This window comes from Platichthys flesus, chromosome 4 (genome assembly GCF_949316205.1).
Source record: "Platichthys flesus chromosome 4, fPlaFle2.1, whole genome shotgun sequence".
Lineage (NCBI taxonomy): Eukaryota > Metazoa > Chordata > Actinopteri > Pleuronectiformes > Pleuronectidae > Platichthys > Platichthys flesus.
This window is the reverse complement of record NC_084948.1, coordinates 12,225,353-12,251,057: the sequence shown is the minus strand read 5'-3', so window position 1 is coordinate 12,251,057 and position 25,705 is coordinate 12,225,353. Positions and strand designations below refer to the sequence as shown.

General features: G+C 39.4%; 1 protein-coding gene across 2 annotated transcripts in view; it reads left to right on the top strand.

The window, feature by feature from the left end:
* LOC133952080 (F-BAR and double SH3 domains protein 2-like) overlaps window positions 1-25,705 on the top strand; it is a 99,882-nt gene that overhangs the window by 65,504 nt on the left and 8,673 nt on the right. For both annotated transcript variants that reach the window (XM_062386357.1, XM_062386356.1), the window contains exons 4-15: window positions 1,226-1,305; window positions 1,647-1,791; window positions 1,954-2,087; window positions 3,942-3,996; window positions 4,228-4,356; window positions 8,647-8,769; window positions 9,550-9,645; window positions 14,534-14,650; window positions 14,748-14,852; window positions 19,768-19,857; window positions 19,992-20,054; window positions 25,083-25,217. In XM_062386357.1, the coding sequence (XP_062242341.1) occupies window positions 1,226-1,305; window positions 1,647-1,791; window positions 1,954-2,087; window positions 3,942-3,996; window positions 4,228-4,356; window positions 8,647-8,769; window positions 9,550-9,645; window positions 14,534-14,650; window positions 14,748-14,852; window positions 19,768-19,857; window positions 19,992-20,054; window positions 25,083-25,217 (1,272 nt within the window). The remainder of the gene's footprint in view (window positions 1-1,225; window positions 1,306-1,646; window positions 1,792-1,953; window positions 2,088-3,941; window positions 3,997-4,227; window positions 4,357-8,646; window positions 8,770-9,549; window positions 9,646-14,533; window positions 14,651-14,747; window positions 14,853-19,767; window positions 19,858-19,991; window positions 20,055-25,082; window positions 25,218-25,705) is intronic.

The following is a 25,705-nucleotide window of genomic DNA, read 5'->3' as shown; positions in this document are numbered from 1 at the left end:
AGGAACGGGAGAAAAATAAGACATTTTAAAATGGAGACAACCAAAAAGCTGATATGAGAGAGAGAGGGTGATTGGAAAGATGATGAGGATATGTCGGGATTCATGTTGGGGTGATGGGGACGAGAAGCAAAATAGAGTGACATTTGGAAAATATACCTGTGAGAATGCTAAGGTTTATAATTTGAAAGTAAATTCAAAGATGGACAGAGAGTTGACGAATGGGAGACGGAGGAGGAGATTACATTTACAGTCAGATTGATGTGATAAATATCAGTGTGTCCCCGACCTCTGTGTGTCAGTCCTGATCGGAGTGTTGTAGCTTTTGTAGCATCTGTTTTATAAACAAGGATTAACATGCCTACACACACACACACCCACACAACACACACAACACACTCTTATTTATAAGATAGATCTCACAATCACACAGGGGTAGAGTGTCTGCAATTTGCTGCCTCTGACACAGTGACACAGTGACACAGTCCAGAAGATGTAGGTTATCTTTTCTGGCAGCTTTTGGGTTTCTGCTAATACACACAGGAGCTGTTTGGGGATTCACTGTTGCTGACTCAGAGATGATCCATTTTTACACTGGTGTTTGTTTACTGAGTGCATAAGTCAAAGTCAATAACGGACCATCCTTTTCATATTATCTGACATTTTTTCATATGTTCATTCATTCAGTGAAATATTTAAATGAATTATATAACCTTTGAACACTGAACGCAGCTGGAGATTTTCCAAGTTAGACAAGTTCTCAACAACAGGAAGTTGTGTGGAACATTAGCGGATGGCACCTGAGTATATCTGCATGTCGTCAGCGGCCTCAAACTTTATCGACAAAAGCTTTCAAATCCCGTTGTTGATGTCAACTTGGAAAGCTTTACTAAAATTGAACCTTACTATGGTAAGTTCTTTGAGATAATGAATGTTAGGATTTACAAATAGAATTTTGAATTGAATTACATTTTGTGATGTCTTCTAGGAAAAATCTATTTTTCATCCTGAGATTTTTGTATTCTTTGTTTTTTTATAAGTTTTGCATCTGCTATGTGTTAGAAAGGTCAATGCATTCACTTACTTGCTGGGAATTATCAGGAAATATTGCTACAGGGGCTGGCAGGAAGTTGTATCAGGAGGAGCTGACTCGGACGTGAAATTACCATAAACTCACTTTTCAGATACTCATTCATTATTCTCACTGTTTTATTTTCACTACTTTCAGGCTCTGCAGAAATTAGCAAGTCAGTACCTCAAGAGAGACTGGCCTGGAATCAACCCTGATGACCAGAGAACAGACTACAGGTGGGTTTGTGTGTTCAGTCATATTTTCCATAAAGTTAAATTTGGTTTGCAGCACAATCACCAGTCATTATTTATTGAAACAATGGCTTTGTCATTTAAAACTTTGACCTGAAAGTTAAAAATATATTGGAATTGACTCTAGCTGTAGGTTCTAGCAGCAGCATTTTCCCACACATTCATATTGTTTTTTAATCCCACAGTGGCAGCCACAAACTGTTATTTGGGATTACAATTTTCTGCCTCTCTGAAGGAAAACTCCATGATTTTTTAAAAACCAATCGTTCTTAGGACTGTGAGAACAGCTACTCAGCAGTGTTGTTGTTCGTTTTCTCTCCCACCAGGAATGTGTACGCAGTGTGGAGGTCCTATTTAGAAGGTACAGTGCAGGTGAGCCAGTCCAGGCTCAACGTGTGTGACAACTACAAGAGTCAAGTATCAGACCTCGCTAAGACTGTTCGACTCTACAAAGAACAGCAGCTCAAAAAAGTGAGTGGAGTGTGATGATAGTCGGGAGTTACTCATAGCTTCCTGAAGCAATCTTTTTTATCTCTGCAGCTTTGTTCCACGTATTCAACACAGACTGACGATGAGTCACGTTGCTCTGCTCTGTCTTTAACTACTCGCCTGTTTTCTTCTTTCCCTTTGCAGACCATAGATCTGTTGAGTGGCATTCAGGTAGAGCTACAGGAGTCAGTTAAGGAGTTGGCCAAAGCCAAGAAAAAATACTACGACTCTGAGCAGGTTGCCCACGCTATACGGGAGAAGGCGGACATAGAAGCCAGGTAAGTTCACCAGGGAACTGCAAATGTGTGTGTGTGTGTATGTTGGAATGGATATACATGTACGTAAAAACAAATTTGCACTCAAAACCCCATAATGACAAGGTGAAAACTTTACTTTACTCAGTATTTGAAGTGCCTTTGAGAGCGATTACGGTATAGAGAATCCTTGACTTATCAAGGGAATCCTTGACTTATCAAGGGCCATTTCAATTACATCCTTCATGGGCCATATTGAATTATTAATCACATATCACACAAACCTCTTTAATGCGATGGTTGGACCTGCTTCTCTCTGGTGAGGCGCCTGATGTCAGATGGTAGTGATGTTGATGATGCTTCTTGAAGATGATTTTCCAGGTTTAGGTCAGTCAATCTTGAGCGGAACCAAGTCTTTTTAGGACTTATTTTAAAAAGAGCTGCTTACAGCAGCAGGTTCGTGTTATACGTTGTTGGGCACATTAGCCCGTATTGAGCAAGGCAAATATGTTCAGATCCTTTTGTTTTCGTTACATGTTCTGAAACGTCTCACCAAATTCCAGAGGAAGTCATGTATACTCAGCAGTGTATTCAGGTGTCACAGGAGGCCGTTGTGGTAGTGTTACTCCTTTCGCTTTGCACATATACTCCTCAGTTGTGGTTGCAGCTCTTTGTGTACATATCCGTAATGGAATATAATCATAAAATATATAAAAAAGGGTGTAGGGACCTGATTACTTACTGAATGCACTGTATATGAGTGTAAAGTAAACTTTTGAAATGGAAATATACCTCTATGGCACCGAAAGACTTCACGTTTACATTTGTGTAGTGGTGTTCTTGAGACGTGGTCATACTAAGTTAATGCAGACAACTTGAGTGCATGAGTAGCCAATATTAGTTTGCGTTTGTGGTTGAAGTTTTTTGGTCTGCTGAAAATAATTATGTAGATTAAAATATTGATTTTTCCTGTGCCATTTGTTTCTGCTATTGGAATTCATGGATTCATGGATTTTTTGCTGTGCAGTCACAATTGGTATCAAAATTTTATCCAACCTTGATTAGTATAGCTTTACCCCTATGTAGCTCTAGCTATACAGGCATTTCCACTTCACTGAATTCCAGACTCCAGATCATCCACATCAATTGGCCAATGAGCTCTTTTCAGTACTCTATCGCTGAGTGGAAAGTCACAGCCCCAGAAACGAGTGGATGTGTGTCTATTTCATTAGCAAGAAATAGCGTTCCATTAGTCTCTGTCAGGCCGGAGAGCTGCACGGGAATATGATGATGAAGAGACACAAGATCATCTTTATACATCCAACACTACTTGGTGCAGAGGAACATAGAACGATATAATGCAGACAAACACAGTAAAGGCAAGCGACAGACATTTTCTCACACCCCATATGTATTTTCCATCTGATGTGAGCGGTTATGGAGTACGTATGGCGACACACACACAGACTCTCTATCATTTTATCAGGCAGGTCTTTCTGATGTCACCATGATTATAAATCCTGATGCCTGGATAAGGTGGAGATTTATTGGTGTCAAGCCTGAGACTGTTCAGGCTCAATTTATGATGACTTCAGTAAATCAGAGGTTGAAGAGCAAAGTTATGACTTTGTAGAAATGCCCAGAGCTTATTCTCCCTTTACCTTAATATAAATATCTGTTGAATTAAATTAATCAATGTGAACGAATCAAGTAGCAAGGTTGTAATTAAACATACATCTATGTGTTAAGTTTTCGGAGGCTTTTTTAAGTGCACAGGGATAGATAACGTATTGTTACTTTTTTTTATTTTTATTAATATGAGATATGGATGCATTATTCGTCAAGATTAACCTCTTTGTTTGCTTTATTTTTTTCCAGGTCTAAACTGGGTCTTTTTCAGTCGAGAATTAGTTTACAGAAAGCAAGTGTAAAGGTAAGAGGGCTCACTCATACAAGCTGCTTTCAGGCATGCACTGAACTCTGCAGATACTCTGTATTTTCTCAGGAGGAGGTGCATGTGTGATCAAAAACAGAAACCCGGTTTCTGTGGACTCTCTGCCTGGCCTCCTAATACTAAGTCCATAGAAATTCAGCTGATGCTTAAAGCCTTTGTCTGTCTCTGTCGTAAATCAATGCAATATTGTCTTTCTCTTTTGGATTTCAGCTAAAAGCGAAGAGAAGTGACTGCAACTCCAAGGCGACACATTCCAGGAATGACTACTTGCTAACGCTAGCTGCTGCCAACGCTCATCATGACCGCTACTATCACACAGATCTACTGCACTGCATACAGGTATTTATGGAGCGAATCCACAAGTTCTTTACAAAATTGTGTAAATCAGACTCCAGTCAGCCGAAGGTTCACTTTTTAAGGCTGTAACCAGTTTCCTTTACTACAACTACCACTGATTTAAGAGTATCACACATTAATAATACCCAGCGGGATTTTCAAGTAGCAATTTCTGGTTCCAAAAATTTCAAAGAAGGAAGTTTATTTGAATCAAAGCACAATTTATGATAAGCGTCTCTCTTTTATCAGAGTACAAAGTCACACTCACTCTAAGTTTGACTGTACCATTGAATACCATACACGAAAAAGGGATGATTTCAGAGTTTTGAGTCTTTAAAGTATGTTCCCTGGATTTATGATTTGAAAGGGGCTTATGTGAAGAGAATTGCTGCAATATGAGCTGTCTTGATGTCTGCTCTCAACAAATGATTGGTGGGCATGAAATGATGATTTTCCAAATATTGAATGAGGGATTAACAGAAGACTTTGAGATAGTGTTTCATTTTTAAAGACTGTTGTATTGATAGAATAGAAAATCTTCTTCAGGGGATTGATGCAAATAACTGGAGCATCAATGAAGGTTTCATTTTCTGTGTGCAGTGAATATTGTTTTGAGCTCATAATCGGATCTGACACCTTCATATGACATGCAGCTGTGCATGTCTGTCGATTTAAATGTGTCTGTGGGATGTAGGCTTCATGGTTTGTTAGGGGGCTCAAAGCGCTCAGTTGTGACACAGAAGCTGATTCAGTGTCACCCTTAATATTTTTCTGCCGTCTTTGTTTGCCAAGCTGCTATTTGTGTGTACAAACAGCATGTTCCCTCTGGTTGTACATGACCTTTCTAGTTCATACACAAAATCAAAAAAAGGAACTAATCTAAAACAACCAAAAAAAATCTGGGCCTGTTGATCGGTTATGTTCACTAACAAAAAAAAACTAGCAATGATACATGATTAATGCCTAAATCTGTTAATAATCGTAATAGTTGTAATAATAATAATAATAATAAACTAATAAGTGTTTATGCAAACATGCCGGCTGACAAATATCGACATGTTCATACACAAAACGACTGTCTGCCTTCGGGCTTGGTAATATGGCATACAGGTAAAAAGTATATTTCGATAATTGTGACGATCAATGTTTCATTAGTATTCATTTACATTTTTAAGATTATTAATTTAGCTACAGAGTAGAGGTTGTGTTTTCCTCCTCACTTGTGTGAAAACCAGACCCAAGCCATTCTGTACCTGACAGGGTTCAGAAAAAATCTTTGAATTGATACTGTGGTTCAGTCACATTGGCTGCTTGATGTTTTACACTACAAGTGGCTGAAATCAGGGAAAACATCAGACTCGGGTCAGGTTCAAATAAAAAAATAAATAATAATAATACAGATTGTGGGAAGATTTGGGTTTGGCTCGTTTAGTTTGCTCTTGGGCTTGGACAGCTTTGGACAGAAATGTCTTCGCCCAAGCTGAACTCTATTTCACAATTCATTATATTATGTATTGGATTGTTTTGAGTTTCTATTGCTAAAAATGTTATTGAGATAATTATTGATGTTGTTTTATCGCCCTGTCTTAGTCTGCCCTGCACATAATCACCATAGCTATTGTGTGGTGAATAAGCTGCTGAGTAAGGGTGAGATCATCCAGTACAGTCTGACAAACACACACTTACATGTACAAGCTGTGTCTGAACTGTGAAGTAAGTTGTGTTTATTCCAATATAACATTCAAAGTAAGGCTCAGTCATCTTTTTGTAGATTGTTTTTCTCTTTACTGTTTTTTCTCTCTCGCTCACTCCTTTCCTCTCCATCTTCAGCTACACGCCTCTGCCCCCCCTGCCCATCCCTCCTTTTCGATCTCTCCTATCTCACATATTCTGCCTCAAGCACGTATGAGCATCTATACTATGAGGCCATTCTGAATAATAGATCCTCAGCTCCTTGTGACAGAAGGACGGGGGACTGCGGGGAAACTCCCACATATGCAAATATGTGCACGCAAACACACAAACAGAACAAGGGAACATCGCTTAAGGGAAGCAATCTGCTCGTCCCGCACTCTCTCCCTCCTCTGCGGTTTGTGAATTTGTGATGTTTACAGGTCTTCACCTAAAAATCAATGTACAGAACCCCCACCCAGAAAGATCAAAATCTGCATAACGAGGAAGCCTGTGTGCTTTTCACAGGTTTGAGACAACTCAAAGAAAAGGCCACCCCGGACAGAGCAGGGCAGTAGATGGCACACATTGATCACACTTGCAGACAAACAAAATATGCTTCACCACAACAGAAAATATACAGCTCAGACAGTTTATGCCCTCTATTTCCATCAGTATGAAAATGGCCTGTTGCATAATCTGTGCTCTTTATCTAAATCTTGGCCTTTTCTGTCTTTTAATGTTTAAACCGGAGCAAAGAATATTATCGAAGACATGTGAAAAGATGACTGAAAGGAAAATTATAGGTTTTCTGGGGATGATGGATGAGGAGGCTTAAAGTTAATCGTATTGTTTAGATCAGGAGTCCACTTTGTAAACCGTGACTGTACAAAGTGATTTACCTGGATGCTGCAATAACACTCACCTTATGCTGAGCGCTGCTGTCCTTGTCAATGCGACAGTTGTAGTGAGAGGGCAGAGGAAGAACATGCTGCTCCACATCTCCCTCTGCTGTTGGCAGTTGATTTCGGTATTACCCTACACTTTAATGTCCCCTGCTACAAACACACACACACACGCACACGCACAAACACACATGCACACGATACAAGTCAACCTCAGCCGCCCTGTCTGGCTCTCATAGGTGAGGTAAGTCTAGGCGGTTTCAGTCATTCAACCTTAACACACTAGCAAACACACGCACACATACAATGACCATGACATGTGGATGGGTCTTTTTCTGGAAGCTGACTCTCTTCTTTTCAACATTACCGTAAATGGATGAAAAAAGGAGTGGAGGGAGGGAAGAAAAATGAAGGAGGAAACGAGTGGAATGATGTGGGAACATTTTGAGTCAAGTCAGCCAACAACCCAGCCTTAATGACATAATTTCCTTGTCAATATGCCATTGTTTTAAAACGTCTGTGTCATACGTGTGTGTGTGTTTGTGTTGTTTTTTTTGCGCATGCGGCTTTGCAAAGGCTGCATTCGAGTTTTTGTGCATATTAAAAAAGGTTTTATCATGGGAGAATATAGTCCTGGCCTAAAACATCCCCTTACCAACAAAGAGTGTGAGACCGTTTCTGAAAGTGTATGCATGTCTGAGTATTTGAGAGTTTGTGTCTGTTTTTGAATTGGAATCTGAACCCCTTCACCTCCCCCTGCAGCTGTGTGAACACGATCCAAAGAACACTTGTCACACACACATGTGCATCCCCCCCCACGCTTATCTCTCAGCCTGTCTCTCGTTCTCTTTTCTCACCAATTATCACCTTTTATACCTTTTCTAACTCTCTCTCCTCTCTTCCACTGCCATTAACCCTTCTCTCTCTCTCTATCTCTCTCTCTCTCTCTCTCTCTCTCTCTCTCTCTCTCTCTCTCTCTCTCTCTCTCTCTCCTATCTGTCTGATCTGTCTGTTTGGCAGTGCATCCCACAGCTTGGCAGCACTACCAAAGCTCCCCATTGAAAGGCTGTTCATTTGGACTCCATACTCTGTGTCGGACGAGAGTTTCTTATTTCAGTTACTCTGGCTGATAAGACCTCTAGTCGGGTTAAAGCTGGAAATTTCTTTGATTAACATGATGTCACCTTTTTGACCAACAACCACAATAACAGGAAAACGGTTTCCCTCCTGACAGGAGTTTGTTAGTACACACCAACACAGCCTGATCAGGCGGCTGAGTAGGAAGACTGTGTGTGAGTGTTTTAACTTCGACTTCAGTTAAGTTCCATGTTATTGGTACTTTACAACAACATCAAGGGCTATAGTACGGAGCAGATCATAATGTATACACTGTTGAGAATTCTTTAAAGTCCTGAAGAGGATCTTGAAGAAGGCCCGAGGTCTTGATGAAAGAAAAATACACATGGAGCCAGACTGTGTGTCCTCTTTCCTGAGGGCTATTAGGACATTCACAGTTTATGTCTTCTATTGCTTTTTTTGCTGCTTTGTATCACTCAAATACATTTATGATTGCTTATACATAAATTGAAATAGAATGTAAGTAATATTGTTTCTCTTGTGCTCTCTAATTCATTATGAAGGATTACAGAATTACGTTGAATTAATCCTTTCTTTTGAGGTAACACCCAGTCCCTCTCTCTCTCTTTGTGTCCTCCAGGCCTTGGATGGCAGAATCTACGAGCATGTGAAAGACTACCTGGTGTCGCTGTGTCATACTGAATTAGAGGCCTCCCAAGCAACCCACAACACCTTCCAGTTCCTGCTGGACAAATCTACCAGGGTGAGTCAGATCTGGTGGGAAATATCAACCCATCTTTTTGACATAATAACATGATAAAAACACTCTGTGAGAAGCACATACTGTAAGGAAGGATTATTGTTGATTTTTTCATATATTTGGTGCTTATCTTTGCATTGGCTTGGTGATTGTCTTCACAAAGCTTGCATTTGTACTTGCATGTGGCAAATCACATATTGTAAGTGCATTTAGGATGTGTCCAAATACACAACGGGAAAAAAGTTTATTGTGTCAGGTGTAAGCTGGAAGAGGCTTATAGTCTCTTAATAGATAATGGTGTGTTTAGGTTGTAATAGGCAATAAACCGATCAGAGTACTGTCTCCCCTTCCCTATTAAAGCAAGCTGATCGATCTTGTACCTTTGTGGATGCTTCTATAAGGGCCCGGTCACACATACACAAACGTGTCAGTGGCAAACTTTCACCTCCCGTTCTTGAATAAAAGGCAAATAGAACATTTGCTACATGTTGTGAAGCAAATCGTAGCCCAGCTTCGCATGAACCTTTGACCAATTAACATGATTTTTCTTCACATTTGCATATTTTGGACTTCTATGGCGGATTTGCCAGCTCGTAAGAGAGAACACATCTCTACAGTGGAAACTATTTAACTTACACAATCAGACCGAGCAGAGTGGGTAACCAGCAGAGTGCACAAGTGCTGTGCACCATGTTGGAGCATAGGCACACGGTGTATTGGAGTTTGAAGTCTCCTTAAACTTGACTGTGCTCTGCTTACAATATGATCCTGTCTATCTTACAGATAATTGAAGAGTTCAACCAGCAGCTGTTCATGCAGGAGAATCCAGTGTTTCACAAAGCACACGACTTCCAGTTCCAGCCCAGTGAATGTGACATGGTGAGACACATAGTTTTGTATAGTTTGTATTGTTTGTACATGAACATTTTCACACAGCAGGATTGTCAATTTATTGCATGCATATGCGCAGTCGTATCTTCAGGAATTAAAAAGACATTGCATTTACTCTCACACACACACACACACACACACACACACACACATACACACACAAACACAAACACACGCACACACACACACACACACACGGACGCACAAACACATTATCAGCCCCTGATTGTGCTAGTTGTGGTTTTTTTTCTGTCCTACTCTTTCTGTCCCCTACAATCTATTAGTTTATATCTGTGGCTGCTAATCTCAATTTAGTTGATTCACTGAAACAGAATTTGTGTTACATTGAATACCATGATTGTTGGAGAACGTCATTAAAACATCTGGGCTGTGAGGCAAAGCTCTGATCTTCCCTATTCTCCAAGAAAATAGAATTTAGAGAATTTATACAGGAAAATATTGTGAATATTTTATATTGAGCCTTTGGAGATTTATTCATGTTAACAATTCAGGATGGAGTCATGTAGTTAACCAGTGTCTGGCACGATAGAGGTATGAATCCACTCTGTATTCTAATTTTAATCACTGAAATAATAAATCTCTGTCCATTGGGAACTTCTCTTTGTAGTCATCAAGTTAATATAAAAATTATTTAAATCAAGTGGTTGCTGAATGATCATAATATTTGATATTGCCATCAATTGATCATCTGTGATCATAATGGAGCTGCGGGAGCCATGCTGTCTCACCCCTCCAGAGCTTTGTTAAGTACTGCTGGCTAAAAAAAGATACGTCTCCCATTGGACACTGGTCCTAATTCCTAGATCCTTCTCTCCTGTGTCTGAGTCATGTTGTGCTCTCTCCGTTCTCAGCTTCTTTCAATCTTTCACCTTTTCAGTCACTTATCCCACTCTGATCTTTTTTAACAATGTGCCCTTACTTCTGTGAGCCTCCTGTCAACCTTTGCTTACACTTTCCTCCTACACCTTTCCCCCCTATTAACCTCCTCCCTTTGTCTTCGTGTCTGTGTGAATGCGCTGCTGCTCTTGTGTGTGTTTGTGTGTGTGTGTGTGTGTGTGTGTGTGTGTGTGTGTGTGTGCGTGTGTGTGTGTGCGCGTGTGTATGTGTGTGTGTGTGTGTTTGTGTGTGCTGGGGATACTTGTCTGTGTGTATGTGTGTGTGCCAGACTCTGAGCTCGGTGCAGCAGTTGGTGGACATTGAGCCTTCGCCCGTCAGTGCCATGAGAATGACCCTGGCACAGGTAGTCTTAATTGTTAAATTCCCATATTCATTCTTGACACAAACCATGAATCATCACATCCATTTATGTTCTAATATATTTCTTTATTTAGTGATATTGACCTGAACTGAGGCACTGGTATTTATGAACCACTGTATCCATATGAGCAGAGTGTTTGCATATTGCTCCTTTCTTAACCAGTATTAACCATGAAGTGCTAAGTTGTTTTCTTTCCTGGTTTAACCTTGATTGACTGCAGACAGTCAGACAGACAGTAAGTCCACTTGCATAACCTTCACATCCCTGCTATCTGTTCCTAGACAGTGAAGCTGCCAGGCAAGCACATCAAATCAGTTCAACACAAAGGGCTAATTGGAGCACATATGGGAGTGTGAGCATGATGAAAGACTTTCACATAAATTGCAAGATTATTTTGTCCGGCAAACATGTAATCTGTCAACAAGTGTATAAAGGTGAACTTCATGACATGCTTGTCAAAGTGTTTTGATTCTCCTGTGTGGGTGGTTGCAGTATAGGTATAGATCCTGCCTCCTCCATGTTAGTGAATGTGTCAAGGGCGAAAACTAAAAACTCCAAGTACACACTAATAAGATCTTAGCATGTTAGGTAGTTCTTATCACACTGATGTTTGTTTTAATATTAATTTTCTGGTAGCTTTGGTGTTAATTAGTAATTTGATGCTATAAAAAAGTGTCATGACTGATAGCTGAGACTGACACACTATTGGTTGAGGGTGTGTACCAGAAGGACAACAATACTGTGGCTCCATAAGACCTTATAAACACTTCCTTGTTGCTTTAGTGAAACAAGAGAGCTGCATTTGCTGGATGGCTGAATACTGCTGTTATAACAGTGGGATCAAAGCACTGTGATGCCGTCACACTGTTGTGTGATAATGACCAGTGGCGTCCCAGCACCAGATGATTCATCACATGCCGTTACCTTGTTGCATCATCTGTTCAAATGTCACTACATGATCATCGCCCTCCTGTATATAGATGAGTCAAATGTTTAGTGTGTGGGATTTTTTGTTTGCACATTTGCAGTGTGTTATAGGTTCAAGATATGGTCAATGTAAATTTTTGTTTTCTTCTTGTTGTTTGTGCATATGTGCATTTTTTAGTTGTTTGTATTCAATCTAAACCATCCCACTAAAATCAAGACACATTCTGTTTGTGAGTATGTGACCAAATAACAAAGAAGTTTATCGTTTTATAGTATATTATATATATTTGCCTTTCTGGGACCTCATGTTAAATAATACTGAAAATAAGGCTAAATTGGAATACGTAATCTCTTGTGGTTAACTTGCAGCTCTTTGCAAATACTTGTTTTATGGGAACACCTTACATTTTTTCTAGGCAATTAATCAACACAGAATGTCTAATCATAGCAATGTATTAGCCACAGTCAGGGCGTACCACTTTCTGCTCTGCTGCAGGTTGTGCAGACACCCTGGAGTCTCAGGCTCCCACTGCTTTTAAAAATTCATTAAAACAGCTTACACAGAAATACTGCAATATGTGCTGTGCAATGTGATGTATTGCATCAGTCAGGACGGTGGTTTGTCTCTCTCTGAGCTGTGGAGAGAGGTCTTTTTTTAGAGACTGCGACTTGTGTGAAACGATGCTCACCTACTTCAGAACAGTACATTGATAGCTTCTCAACGAGGCAAGAACATGGCTGGGTTCAGAGAAAACTAATGTAATAGTAAAGACAGTATGTGACACAAGGCCCCAGGTTTTAGTCTGTGTTAGTCCTAGTTCCACTTTTCAACCAGTGTACGTCGTGCCTCCCATTCATACACACAGCAACACTTTGTTCTTACAACTTTACACCCAAGGTTTAAAAATAATAGTAATGTGTATAGTAAATGATGTGTTGAAATTAACAAGACATATATGCAAAATACATGAATGAAATGTAAGTTGTGGAGTGTCATAGAAACCAGTAATTGATTATATGAAACCCACAAGGGCACGAACCTTCGCCAGGCCTAACACATCATCTCACCATGTTAAAGAAAATTGAAAGAAATTCCTGAATCTGTCTGTTTATGTAGTTCCATTCCAAAATATAACAGTTTAAAGGTTCTTCCTCTGCCCACATTCATGGACAACGGTTGAATAGTTTTGTAAACTAACAAATAAACAGACCTAGAAAAGCACATGAAAACATTGTCTCCTTGGCAGATGTAATACGGTGAAGAATGACTTTTTACAGGCTTACCATCGTGCTTTAAAAGCTGCCATATGAGCAACTAAACAAAGGAGGAGATCCATATACTGTATGTTGCATTGCATTCAGCTTTCACATTTTCCCTGCAGCACATAAATACTGGTGGGACGTTTGAAAGAAGCTCCAATTCAGCCTTTAAACTCTATCAATATTCTAACCATCATCTTAACAAAATATCGAGACAAAACTTTGATCTCCACTACGTGTCAGTTTACAGCCACTCTTTAAATCAGCCGTTTTTTCTCCGCTTTAACTCCCTGACACGCTCCCTCACATGAATGTAATTAAGACGTAAATCTCAAGTGTGAAGCTCTGGGTTTCACACCTATACTTAGCTCAGTTGTGTGCCCTCTTGTTACTGAAGCAGCACATAATTAATAGATATGATGTGCACGGAAACTTGCAATTAAAATATTGTGTAGTTGAGTCTGAGGCTAAAGCCCTTTTATTATCAGATTAAGGTGAACCTCAGGCTCTCAGGTCTGTGAAAACACATCAGTGACTCTGGGTGGGTGTACGTCTTGATGCTCAGTTTCTTTAGGATGTGAAATCTAATTTTCCAGAATACAGCCTTAATAGATGTCATATTTTTTCATACTTTTCTTGCTAATTTGTGTAATGTTATAGCATGCAGATATAAGCTACAGAACCAACACAATACAAATGTTAGGCGTAGTTGTCCTTTATACAAAACAGAGATGGCAGTAAAGCTGTAAGACATATTGGTACATTTGATAATATGTGCAGGTATGCAGAAAATATCGGTATTAGTATTAATTTTTTACAAAAAATATATTCTTTATTTAATTGTGTTTGAGTTTTCTTTCATTTATTTAATTTATGATATAATTTCGTTAAACAGACAATTATAAACCGTGAATTAAATTACTTTGTTTTATGTGTATATATTGCATCAATATCGTTATCAAAAGTTGTCGTCTCCCTTATATATGTATCGTTATCAGTCTGGCTTTATGACTGACAATGTGTTTAAACTAAGTTATAACTTAGAGACACAATTTATGCACTAAAAAAGAAGAATAGACACATGGGTATAACTGGTGCTAAATGTTTAATTTGAAAGTCATGCAAATTCCTCAGCAGTCCCGCACATTTGATTTTGTATGCAGTGTACCTCTTGTTGTTACACAAAAACACACTCACAGACATTCTCATACTCCTGTGCTCTCACATGTGATTATATTGAAACAGCTAGTTTATTCCAACAGCAAAACAATAGAGCACACTCTGTATTAATTATGTTTGAAGGAAACAATCTTTCTCTCACACTTTCTTTAGCTTCCTTAACAGTTTCTGCAAAGCAAACACCTTGTGCTGTTATCGCTGATACTGTGTGTCCATGTTTGTCTATATTAGAGTCGTCAGCTTGAGTCGGATACTGGGACAACGGAGGAGCACAGTCTGAACAAAGAGGCAAGGAAATGGGCAACAAGAGCGGCCAGGGAACACAAGAATATCATCCATTACAAGAGAGTAAGATGGTCTCACACACACAGTTGTGTTTTAAATTTATACCCATTGTAGAAATTCAGTAAGCAAAGTTATGTATTTGTCTGTGTGTTGTTTTCAGTCTCTGGAGGAGTTTGAGAGCCATGGTTTGCCCAACACAGAGCAAGGCAGACTTGATCTGGAACTGAAGATAGAAGACACCAAAGAAAACATGCGCAAAGCTGAGGTGTGTGACTCCGATTGTCGACATTTATCTTTTATCATGTAATTTGAACAATGTAACGGAGGTAAATGGTGGGATATTTGATCTGTGTCTAGTATGACTTTTGTCTCATCCAAAGACATGCAAAGACAGATGAAATTGGACTGGCAGCTTGTTAGCTCTGTGATAGACTAGCCTCCAGCTTCTACTACTATGCACAGTTTGCATTGGTATGGAGAAATACAAAAATGAATTACTTGCAAATATACAATCTATATTCTATAGTGACCGCAGCAGTGTCAATGTAGAGTCTGTGGGTTTTCTTTATTCAAGAGCCCTGACCTTTTGCTTTGAGAACAGGACTTATTTATGAAACATTCTGATTTTGTAAAGCTTTCATTCAAAACCCTGCCCTTGCACTCACATCTGCGCTGCTTGTGTTTAAATTTCCTGCGCTACAGCCTCAGCTTTGTGCAACAAGTCTGTCAAAATTTTCCAACCAATACAATGCCAGAAGTATATGATGAAGGAAATCTGTCCAAGCAACGAAATATCAGTGGGAGAGCGCCCAGTTTTTAGCAGAGCAGAGCAAATCCAAGCACAAGCAGGGAGTATATGAATGCGAGTGCAGGTTTTTGAGCCAAAGCATTACACAATCTGGCCGTGAAGTAAATAACTCAAACTGAAAGACCACAAAATTGTATAAAGTAGGGGGGGAAAACAGACTAGTCTCACAAACAAATCCTCACACAACAATCACAGTGATAGTGTAACTTTCTGTCTTGTCATATTCCCCCTACTCGGGTTTGGGCCAATTTTTGTGTTTTGAATGGAATCAGTGGCAGTCTGCTCTTCAGTGTGGCTGATATAGCAGCAGGCAAAGGACTGATCAGTCCACCAAGTGTAGGATGTATGAATCTTTCAAGTTATTTATCCACATCTCATCATCTGCTCTAAGTGGATTTGAAAAAAGCTGTTACTTTGGGAGAGTAATGTCTCATCTAATGAGATTTACATCCAATACTTTAAGTGCTGTATACTTTTTCTTTTTTTTGTTCTTCCTCTTTTGGCTTTCCATCCACACATCTGTCTCTTCTTCATTCTCTTTGTATTCTCACCCCCTCTCTTTTCCTTCTCCGGACCTCAGCGATATCTATCATGTATGTATTGATTCTCACAGATGCAACTGTCACGCTGTGAATGAGAACACTGCAGTGTTTCTCATCTTCTTCCTCACCTCCTTTCGGTTTCTGTTCTCTCTCAAAAGTACCGGTGTTTAATCACCCAGTTTCCTTTTCCTCCTTGACTTTGCCAAACTCTTTCTCTTTGCCTCTACACCACGATTTCTTATGAGGCTTCACATACGAATCTAGCACCCTCTGCTGTCTGGTATAATAATTCTTCCTGCATGTTACCGTCTGACTGATCACTATTTATCTCTCCCTTCTTTTTTCCCTCTATAATATTACTGCAAATTATTGGTAAAAGAATATGTCATGTCATTTTACTGCTTCTTTGTGATAGACAAACTATCTTTTGGTGGTTATTTTAGTTTACCTTAACCTTCAAGAATATTTCAGAAACTCCCTGCAGCCTGTGATCTCACTCAATACAGAACAATTAGGAAGTATGTTCTTACCCCATCCCCCTCTCTCTTACTCTCTGCATCAGCCGCCCTTGCTCTGTCTGTCTACTATTCTTTTCTGCAGCATTACCTTGAGTAACAGGATGAATATTGTATGAGCTCATTTGGTACAAATGGCTTCATCACAGAGCTCTTATCTCAGAATTATAAAGGGAGTGAAAGCAGCACAAAGGACATTATCCAGGTTTGATTACAACATGATCTGGATAGTGATAGTGGTCTTTCCTTTGACAGTAAGTCCCATCTTCATCCCAGCATGCAATTTAGTAGTAGCTTTTTCAAGAAATTGTTAGTAAGAAAAACAAATAAGCCTATATTTGGGATGTAAAATGACTGGTAAAGAAAAAAAGGATAAATGATATTTATCCTTTAAATTTATTTTAAATAAGGCACATGGATAAATGTTTGGCAAATGCTGGGTGATAATCCATGTTTAACTTTAGTATCATCATCATCAGCTAAAAGCTCATTGATATTTCTGAAGCAGCACGTCTGCAACATGAGCTTAAGGAGTGGAGGTTGCCACTAGCCAATAAGAGAGATTGAAAACATAGTCTTATTCATCAGGATGAATCTGCAGCATATTCCGTATCCTCTTCAGACAAAATAAATACCTGAAATACTTGAAAATTTGGCCCACAGAGATTGATACCTGTGCGGAAAAAATCAAATCCTGACAGAGTATAAATGGAACATATCTGATATTTGGAGAATAAAAGACAGACGTTTTACAAGATATAATATTGTAATATTACAATAACAAACTTTTAATATTATGACAAAAAAGATTCAACACTTAAATTACACCTTCATTCTCCTAGCATTATAACTTTTTTTCTGGTCAAATAACGACATTGTTCTGGTAATAGTACAACTCTATTCTCATCATTTTTTTCTTGTCTTTTTCCTGATTTACTATTGAGCTCAAAGAGCTGAAGAGATTTACAAGAAATATTAACTTGTGTGTAAGCTGCATTATATAGTATTTTTGCACTATGAGCATACTTGTAAGGCAGGAAAATGTCTGATATTTTATGTGAATTTCTCTGTGAAATTATCTAATCATTGGCCTCTGTGCCTCCTCTTTCTAAGAGGTTCTCAGAGGAGGAGAGAGTGAGAATGATTGAGACAAGAATCTGTCTTCATACTAATAAGTTTTTGAAGGCAGTTCTCAAACTGGCTCTCCGAGACAAGCTGGCCTTGTTAACAAGTGGCATCAGCATCTGTCAGAAACAGAGGAGGTTTAGCTCCCAGACACATGAAGCCAAACAAAGGAGTGAAAAACTGATTGGAAATAGCATCTCATTTTATCTGCACTGACATACAGTATTAACATCTTTGGTAAATAGAACACGGACACAGTCACAGAGATGTATCAACATGCCCAATTGGTTTGGTTATTGAAACTCTCAACAAATTATGTCCTCAATTTAACCTTGTTAATATAGTGTTGCTATATATTGTAATTGTTTGTATCTTGTATGTTTGAATATAAAGTTTCATATGGTGGTTAGTGTTGTAACCCTAGTGTAGTATCGCTGAATGATCCCATCATAGTGGAAAATATTTCCACCATAACATTGAGCTCCACCAATCAGAAATGCCTCTAAAATACCCGAAGATCGTGGGTGATATAGTACTTCTTCTTGACATCGCGAAAAATTATTAAATTTCTTAAAGTTGATACCATACAGACTTCTACAGGAGCATATGAAATTGTTTCACAATCTGATAGCTTGTTGTAAGTCTGCCTTGGACCGTTAATATATTATGGCTGATAATCAATAGTGGTATTGGCCCAACTTGATCCAGCTTTGTTTCCTTATGCTTAACATTCTCTGACTCAACTGATATTCTCTGTACAACTGGCCTCACCACTTCTAAACTATTTAAATCAGACATAACGTACAATAACACACTATTAGTTAAGGGCCGGACAGCTGATCTTTCCTGCTGCAGGTTCTCTACATGTCTATCATTCAATCCATTTTTCTGTCTGCCTTTCTGTCGGTTATATTGATTACAGCTGCCCAGACGGACTCTCACTCTGTACGAGGCAGCGCAGTCTTTCCACCACTGATCTGTACTCACACTACCGGCTGCTTATTTTGTTAACTCAAACTAATGAACTGCACTGTTGCTCATTCTTTTAATCATTAATGTCTAACTGGCAAGTATTTTAACATTTCTTTCCTTTGATCCAGTATGTTAATGGTCCAACAGCAGCAGCAGCAGTAATAGTAGCTGGTGCCTCTCTGTAGCATTTGTTGGGTTCTGCTAATGGAAAAGAAAAAACGGATGTGTTTAAATGGGCTCAGGAACTTTATTGATCAAAGCTTGGGAGTCTATCTTGACAGTGTGTCAATCTGTCTCTGTGGGAGTGAGGCATCAGCTTTCAATCTGCTCTGTCAGCAGCAGTGAGGAAGAGAAGGAGTGTATAATGATGCAGTAAATTGATGAAAACGGTAAAAGATAGCAACAAAAAAGAGAGAGAAGATCAGAGATAAAAGGTGCGAGTGAAGAGGTGGGACAACCTGACAGGGGTGTCCGAGTCTCATCATGTTGTCTCGTTAGGAAAGAACGAAGCACATGTCCAGTGTTCACAGCTCATTAGAAGAAAAGACACAGATGTAGAAATTTGAGGGTTTATTTGTTTATCCCATTCAGTGTGCTCTAAAGCGAAGCTAGTCTTCCTGGGATCCACAATTGAGAACATAAATACAGTACATACATTTAAAGGTATGTTTAGAAAATATATACTAAACCGTTTAATGCTGCTGTGCTGAACTCCATTCTCCTTCAGTTTTACAGATGATTACTAAGGCGAATGATACAGTTATCGCCTTGCGTTTGTTTTGTTTCAGTATCGAGACTAAAAAACATTTGTCTTTTCCTCTTTGCGAGTACAAGGGTAATAGGTTTCCAGGTGCTAAATTATTATAGAGCAGGGAGTCAGTTTTACAACTTGGAGATGCTGAAACCAGTGTGGTAATCAGTCTCGCCAATGCATGCTGTTACTTTTTACAACCTCTTCTTTCCTTCATCATTCCTAACAGTTAAGATTTCATAGATTTGATTTTAATGTAGCGGAATGGACACACTTTGGCTCTATGAGACATAGGTTTACTTATTGTACATGCAAAGACAAAGAAGATTTAAGATGCCCCTATTTTAAATAAAAGGAGACCCAAGTAAATATTTCTTCAGACTGATGAGAACAAACTGTTAATGATATATTTGAGTTAATGATATGTTTGATTTTCTTACCATTTCTCACCTCTTCTCTCTCCAAAGACAATAAAGTTGAAAGCAGAGGCTCGGTTGGACCTTCTACGCCAGGTGGGGGTTGCAGTGGATACCTGGTTGAAAAGTGCCATGAACCAGGTGCGTTTTGTCTGAGTGTTTTAGAAAACGTGTACATGCACTCTATGTATCTGTGTGTGTGTGTGGGTGTGTGGGTGTGCATGTCTGTTTGCAGTATGTGTATAAAACCCCCTCACTCTCTTTGCATGCTGTAGGTGATGGAGGAGTTGGAGAATGAACGTTGGGCCAGCTACACTTCCCACGATCCCTCACTGTCGGTGAGACACGTCCCCTAATTGTGTCTACGTTGCTGCTTTCTCGCCAAGCCAACGGAACTTAACAAACATTCACTATTATTACATCATTCACTATAAAACATATAAAAAATCCAAATGTTACGACACTTTTCAAAGATGCAAATGATCTTGACTTGGCTGGAAAGTACTGTTTCACCACACAACATAAGTCATAGCTGTTTGTATTGCCTCCATGGTGGCCTCCCTAACTCACCTCAAACCATCAGAGCACTAAATTGTGTCACTGCATGCTAGTCACTTAACTCCTATATTGGCTCATCTGTTTTCCCAACAGTAACTTTAGGAAAAGTGCAATCGTCCAAAAGTGTAATTTTAAACTTTGAGGCAATGCCTCAATATCGTAAACTTTTATTCTTCTTTATGATTTCATTTTTAAGTGAAAACAACCCAGCTGGAATAGTTCTCCTGACAAATCACTGCCCAAATGATATAAATTGTAAGATAATTGACCTCAGCCCTTTGCCTAATCATCTATAACGCCATTAAGAGCCTCTTAAAACGCTCCACTATCTTGATGGAATACTGATGTAGACTTGGCACAACTCGCGGTTTTTTGAGTCCATGACCCTTAGTTCTACCGGCAAGATATAGAATAGTGGAGATCTGAAGCCTGAAGTGAGTTGGAGTGTGTGTGAATGTGGTCTATGTGTGTCAAGAAGGAGGAATTGGGGCGGAGGGAGTTCCACATTACTGGATTTTCCTACACTGTACAGCATCCCACCATAAACAAATAGTTAATAGATATTTGGTAAAACACTAATTTGTGAGTTTAAGAGGTGGTGGATTAAGTTAAGCTAACTGTACTTTCCCGCTATGACAGAGTAAAAACAACAGATTAACGGATATATCACGCTTATTGGAGTCCATCTTTGGTAAATTCAATCGTTGGACATGAGTTGGAAAGGCATTCACCTGTCTATATAAGCTCTTACAGCTGACTATGTAAATTCAAGCAAAAACCAAACCACAAGGTCAAAGCTACTGTGGACAGTAGCTTTGACCTTGATTGTGCCACTGAAAGATTTTCCACACAGGATCTCTGGAGCTCAGCCAGAGTAGTCGTCAGCTTCTCAGTCACTTCTGTTACCAAGACCCTTCTCCCTGACTTTTCAGTGTGGCAGGCAGCTCGAGGAAGAGTCCTGGTTGTTCCAAACTTCATTCATGAATTATTGAGTATATTGTGCTCTTGGAAAACTTCATACCAGCAGATTTTTTTGTAGTCTCGACATAACAGTGTCTGTGAGCTCTGCAGCCTGCACCTTTGACCACATGGGTTTGTCTTTGCTCTGATGTGAATTGTTGGCTGGGAGACCTTATAGTACATAGACAGGTGTGAGCCTGAATTTGAATTCACCACAGCTTGACTCCAATAATTTTTCTTTTAATATGATTGCAATTATGGTACAGTGGGTGGGGAATGATAAGGGAAAAAAAAAAACGTTTTTTTTTTATATTTTAATTTAAGCGGGAGTCTGCGACCTAATACAATACAAAAGTAAAGGCATCTGAATGCTTCTTGTGCATGTCTGTCTGTGTCTGCCCATCACTGTGTGTGTCAGTGTGTGTGTGTGTGTGTGTGTGTGTGTGTGTTTGTGTGCATTTGTGTGTGTGTCTGTCTGTCAACAGCACCAAACATATTCTGCCTGTTCCATTGGAAGCACTTGACATTCTGCTCACATGATATTGCAGCTTGCAGCTGACGCCAGAGAGAAAGACGTAGAAAGTGTGGAGAGTGAGGAAGAGACTAATCTAGGGAGAGAAAGAGCGAGAAGGAGGGATGATACGGAGTTGTGCGGTGAGAGAGGTAATGGTAGAGATACAATTACTGAAGTGTGAGGGACCGAAGAGGAGAGGAGAGAGTTAGCTGAGAAAAAGGGAGGGCGGTGTGATGTGGAGAGTGATAATTCTCACGCAATATTTGGATACAGAGGTGAGAGAGATGGAGGGGTTGTGAAAACCTGCAGTGAACAAAGAAGCCACAGATGTCATCCTTGGCATGTGTATTCTTAATGACCGAGGGAAGTGCAGTGTCAAATTTGTGCAATTTGGACATGTGTGATACGTTCAATATCGATGCAAATGTAATAACCAGTGCTCTAACGTAGCAGTCCTTGGGGGTGGGTCAGTGTGCCTTCAGTTTGTGAACATGGTCAAAATCAACACAGGATTATTTTGATAATTGGATATTTTCATTTCAATTATCTTGCCCAAGGGCACTTAGGAATGCAGGTTGGGAGAGACCACAACAGTTAAGTAACTAATCCAAACTTATATAAAAGCCACATATTTGAACAGTGATAAAGTAAATACAATCAAATTGTATGAAAAACATTGACTGTAAAATTGTCAATGCAGATAAACCAGATAGGATTAACCAACTTTGTTTTCTTACTTCACTCTGCACCATAAACTGTACATAAAAAGCTCTGTACATAATGTCCAGCCCGACAGTATATTACAGAACTGTTTGAAGAGGACTCACTAATGACACAAAATAATTCTAAAGTAGATCAGGAACACAGACCAAGAGAATTTCAAACAGACATGTTTAGAACTGGCACAGTGCTAGTTCTCTTTAGATTCAAACACATAAGATACATTTATATTCCCAAATAACGTATGACCTGCAAGTAGTAAGTAATGTATTCATGGGTTTCATTTAAGTTTTCTTTTACTTTCCCTGTCCTCTTTATAAGATGAGTCTGTTTGAAAAGTGAAAAAACTTCCATCAGGTGTGGGTGTTAGAACAGAACCGAGGGCACATTGTGTATGCAGTCGTTTGACAGCAGTTCAACAGCCTCTGATTTCATTTGGAGTGCACTTGAGCCTTAAGAGGCCGACTGTGGGAAATGGAGAGGCCCTGAAGAAACGAGGTGCGTCAAAGCAAACGATGAGACAGAGCGATGTAGACATGCAGGAAAAGCAGTCTGCTGATTAAGGAGAGGTCAAGAAGTGACCAAATGACCAGAGAGAGAGATAAGGAAGGATGGATGGATTATGAATAATAATCTGAGGAGGAGGCCAAAGGAAAACAATGAGAGCTGGGAGCAGACTCATCCCCCAGCCCGTACTTCATTCCACTCAGCCTTAATACAATCATGAAATACTGTACGCCATGAACCCTAAAGTCCCTCAGCTTTATTACGATATCAATTTCACTGTTATTACCCCCATGACCAATAAAATCTGTGATTGGTCTCTATCTTAGCTGTATTGGTACACAGGCGCTGACATTTTTTTTTTGTGCAAATTCTATTGAGTTATTACTGAAACAGCAAAACAAAAACAGTAGCCGACAGAACTTTGTATCTTCCCAACCACTAACTTATTTCATGACTGTGTCTGAAGTCACACTCTATTTATGACATAAGAAGAGTGATTGTTTTTTAATTGCTGCAGCACATAGCCTCCTTAACTGAGTGTACAAAATCTGAGTGTGTAACATGACCGCTATTGCCAACGTAAGTCATTACTTTCGATAGATTGACCACTATCTGAACTGGGTGGACAGTCATCGTCCCAAGAGGATGACTTCAACTGACTTTTGTTATTCCTCTGGCCTTTCCAGTAGCATTACTATGAGATTGAGTTTTATTTATTTATTTTTTACTGTAAAACGTGACAGTACCGTACATGCCCCTCTTCAGGATGAACTTAAATAACTTCGATGATCGCAAATCTCTCCTCGATTGTGTTGGAGACACTAAGAATGAATCTGAGATCTCAAGATTGAAGTTATAATGTAAAGTCAAAGTCATAGCATTATGAAAAGAATAGTGATTTTGAGCTACGTGTCATGTTAGAGGGGGAATATCAGAAGATCAATCTGTCACCTGCCTATTATTTTCAGAAATAACTTAATCTATTTGCTCACAAGCACCACATTATCGTTGGTATCAGGACTTTGAGAAGGCTGTGCAAGAAACTGTGTGCATTCATAGTCTCTCAAGATTAAAGTTTTTGGATCCAGAATGAGTGAAACTGTGGCAAGAACATGTTTTCCTTGCTGATTATTTCCTTTTCTTCTTTTTTCAAAGTCTTTATACGTTATATCTTCCAAACATAAGAATGTTAAATTTACAATTGTAAGGGTTAGGGTTAGGTTTAGGGTTAGGGTTAGCACACCCTTTGACCAATTTGTGGGGGATGCTTTTGAAGAAAAGCTACAAACAGTAAAGCATGTGTTTGTTTCAGATGTAAGACTCTTTGGTTACCATGGAGAACGTGTTAATATTTGATAGGGGACACCTTAGGACTATTTCCCTGTAGGATAAATTGCTCGGATCAAGAGATGAACTCATATACAAAACACACACATATGTTTTGTGGCACACTGTGTCAGTTTACAGTGTAAACAGAAATCTGATGACTCAACACTATGACCTAGGAATGAATAAACAAACACACACACACACACACACTCTCTCTTTTGTTGTGGTCAGGGCAGCTTGCTGTGTGTGATGGATCTTTCTACCAGATAGATCACATGACCTTCATATAAGCCAGTGAAATGGTGGTGCAACAAAAGAGGGAGGGGTTGGATCATATGAAACGTGAGTCTCTCCACACCTGTTTCTAAAAGCTGTAGTACCCACACTGAAGGGGAAAGAGAAAATCCGACAGGAAGAAGAGGTAAAAACAAACCTGCTAGTTATCTTGTTTTAAAATAGTTTGGTTTGTGAAATTAGCACAGAGGAAAAAAATCAGGAACGGTTTTGGTGGTTGTTAAATTTAAGCTTTTTCTATTTAATTCCACTATTGCTAAACTAAACTAACTACTTGGCCAACATTTTTTTTTGATTATATGGCCTTATTTTTTTTAATTCCCAATTTAATTCTTCAGGAAAAAGATCTTTGGGCATTTGGACAGCCGTTTGTTCAAAAAAAAAAAAATTGTACTCAAGAGGTTAATGGAGCTTTTCATCTTTGTCCTTGAAGTTATCAGAGGTTTTCACCTTATCGGGCTGTGTTTGTGTTTATGTGTTAAAGGGGACAGTGGACCTGGAGCGCGAGGAGGGAGAGGAGTGTGAGGAGAATATGGAGGTTTTCGACGACAGCAGCTCCAGTCCTTCAGGGACCCTTCGAAACTACCCGCTCACCTGCAAAGTCCTGTACTCATACAAGGTATGATCCCAAACACACATGCATACACATACAAAGTTAGCCTCTGCTGTTACATGGCCACACCTACAGATGTTAAATGTTTGCAACTAGGAGTGGAAAACAACACACATTCATGTGCACTGTTAGATACACAAAGTTGAACATAAGTGTTTTATTTACCATACTGTGCTTGTATATGCAGCGCGTTTGTTTTCATGCCATTCAGCACAATTTGAAGTTCAGTATCTGGCCCAAGGGCACTTCAGAATGCAGTTTGCAGGAGGGTGGGATCAAACTACTGACCTTCTGTTTAGTGGACGACCCCCTCTACCTTCCTAGGGTTACGATTAGGGTTAGTTAGGTTAGGTTTAGTGGGTGGCTACAGTATAGGTCATAAATCCCAACTCCTCCATAGGAGAACTTGCTGCAGGATCTTGCTGCTACATCCCCTGACAGCTGTTGTGAAGATTCTGGCTCAGAATACACAAGATGAAGATGGTGGCTTAATT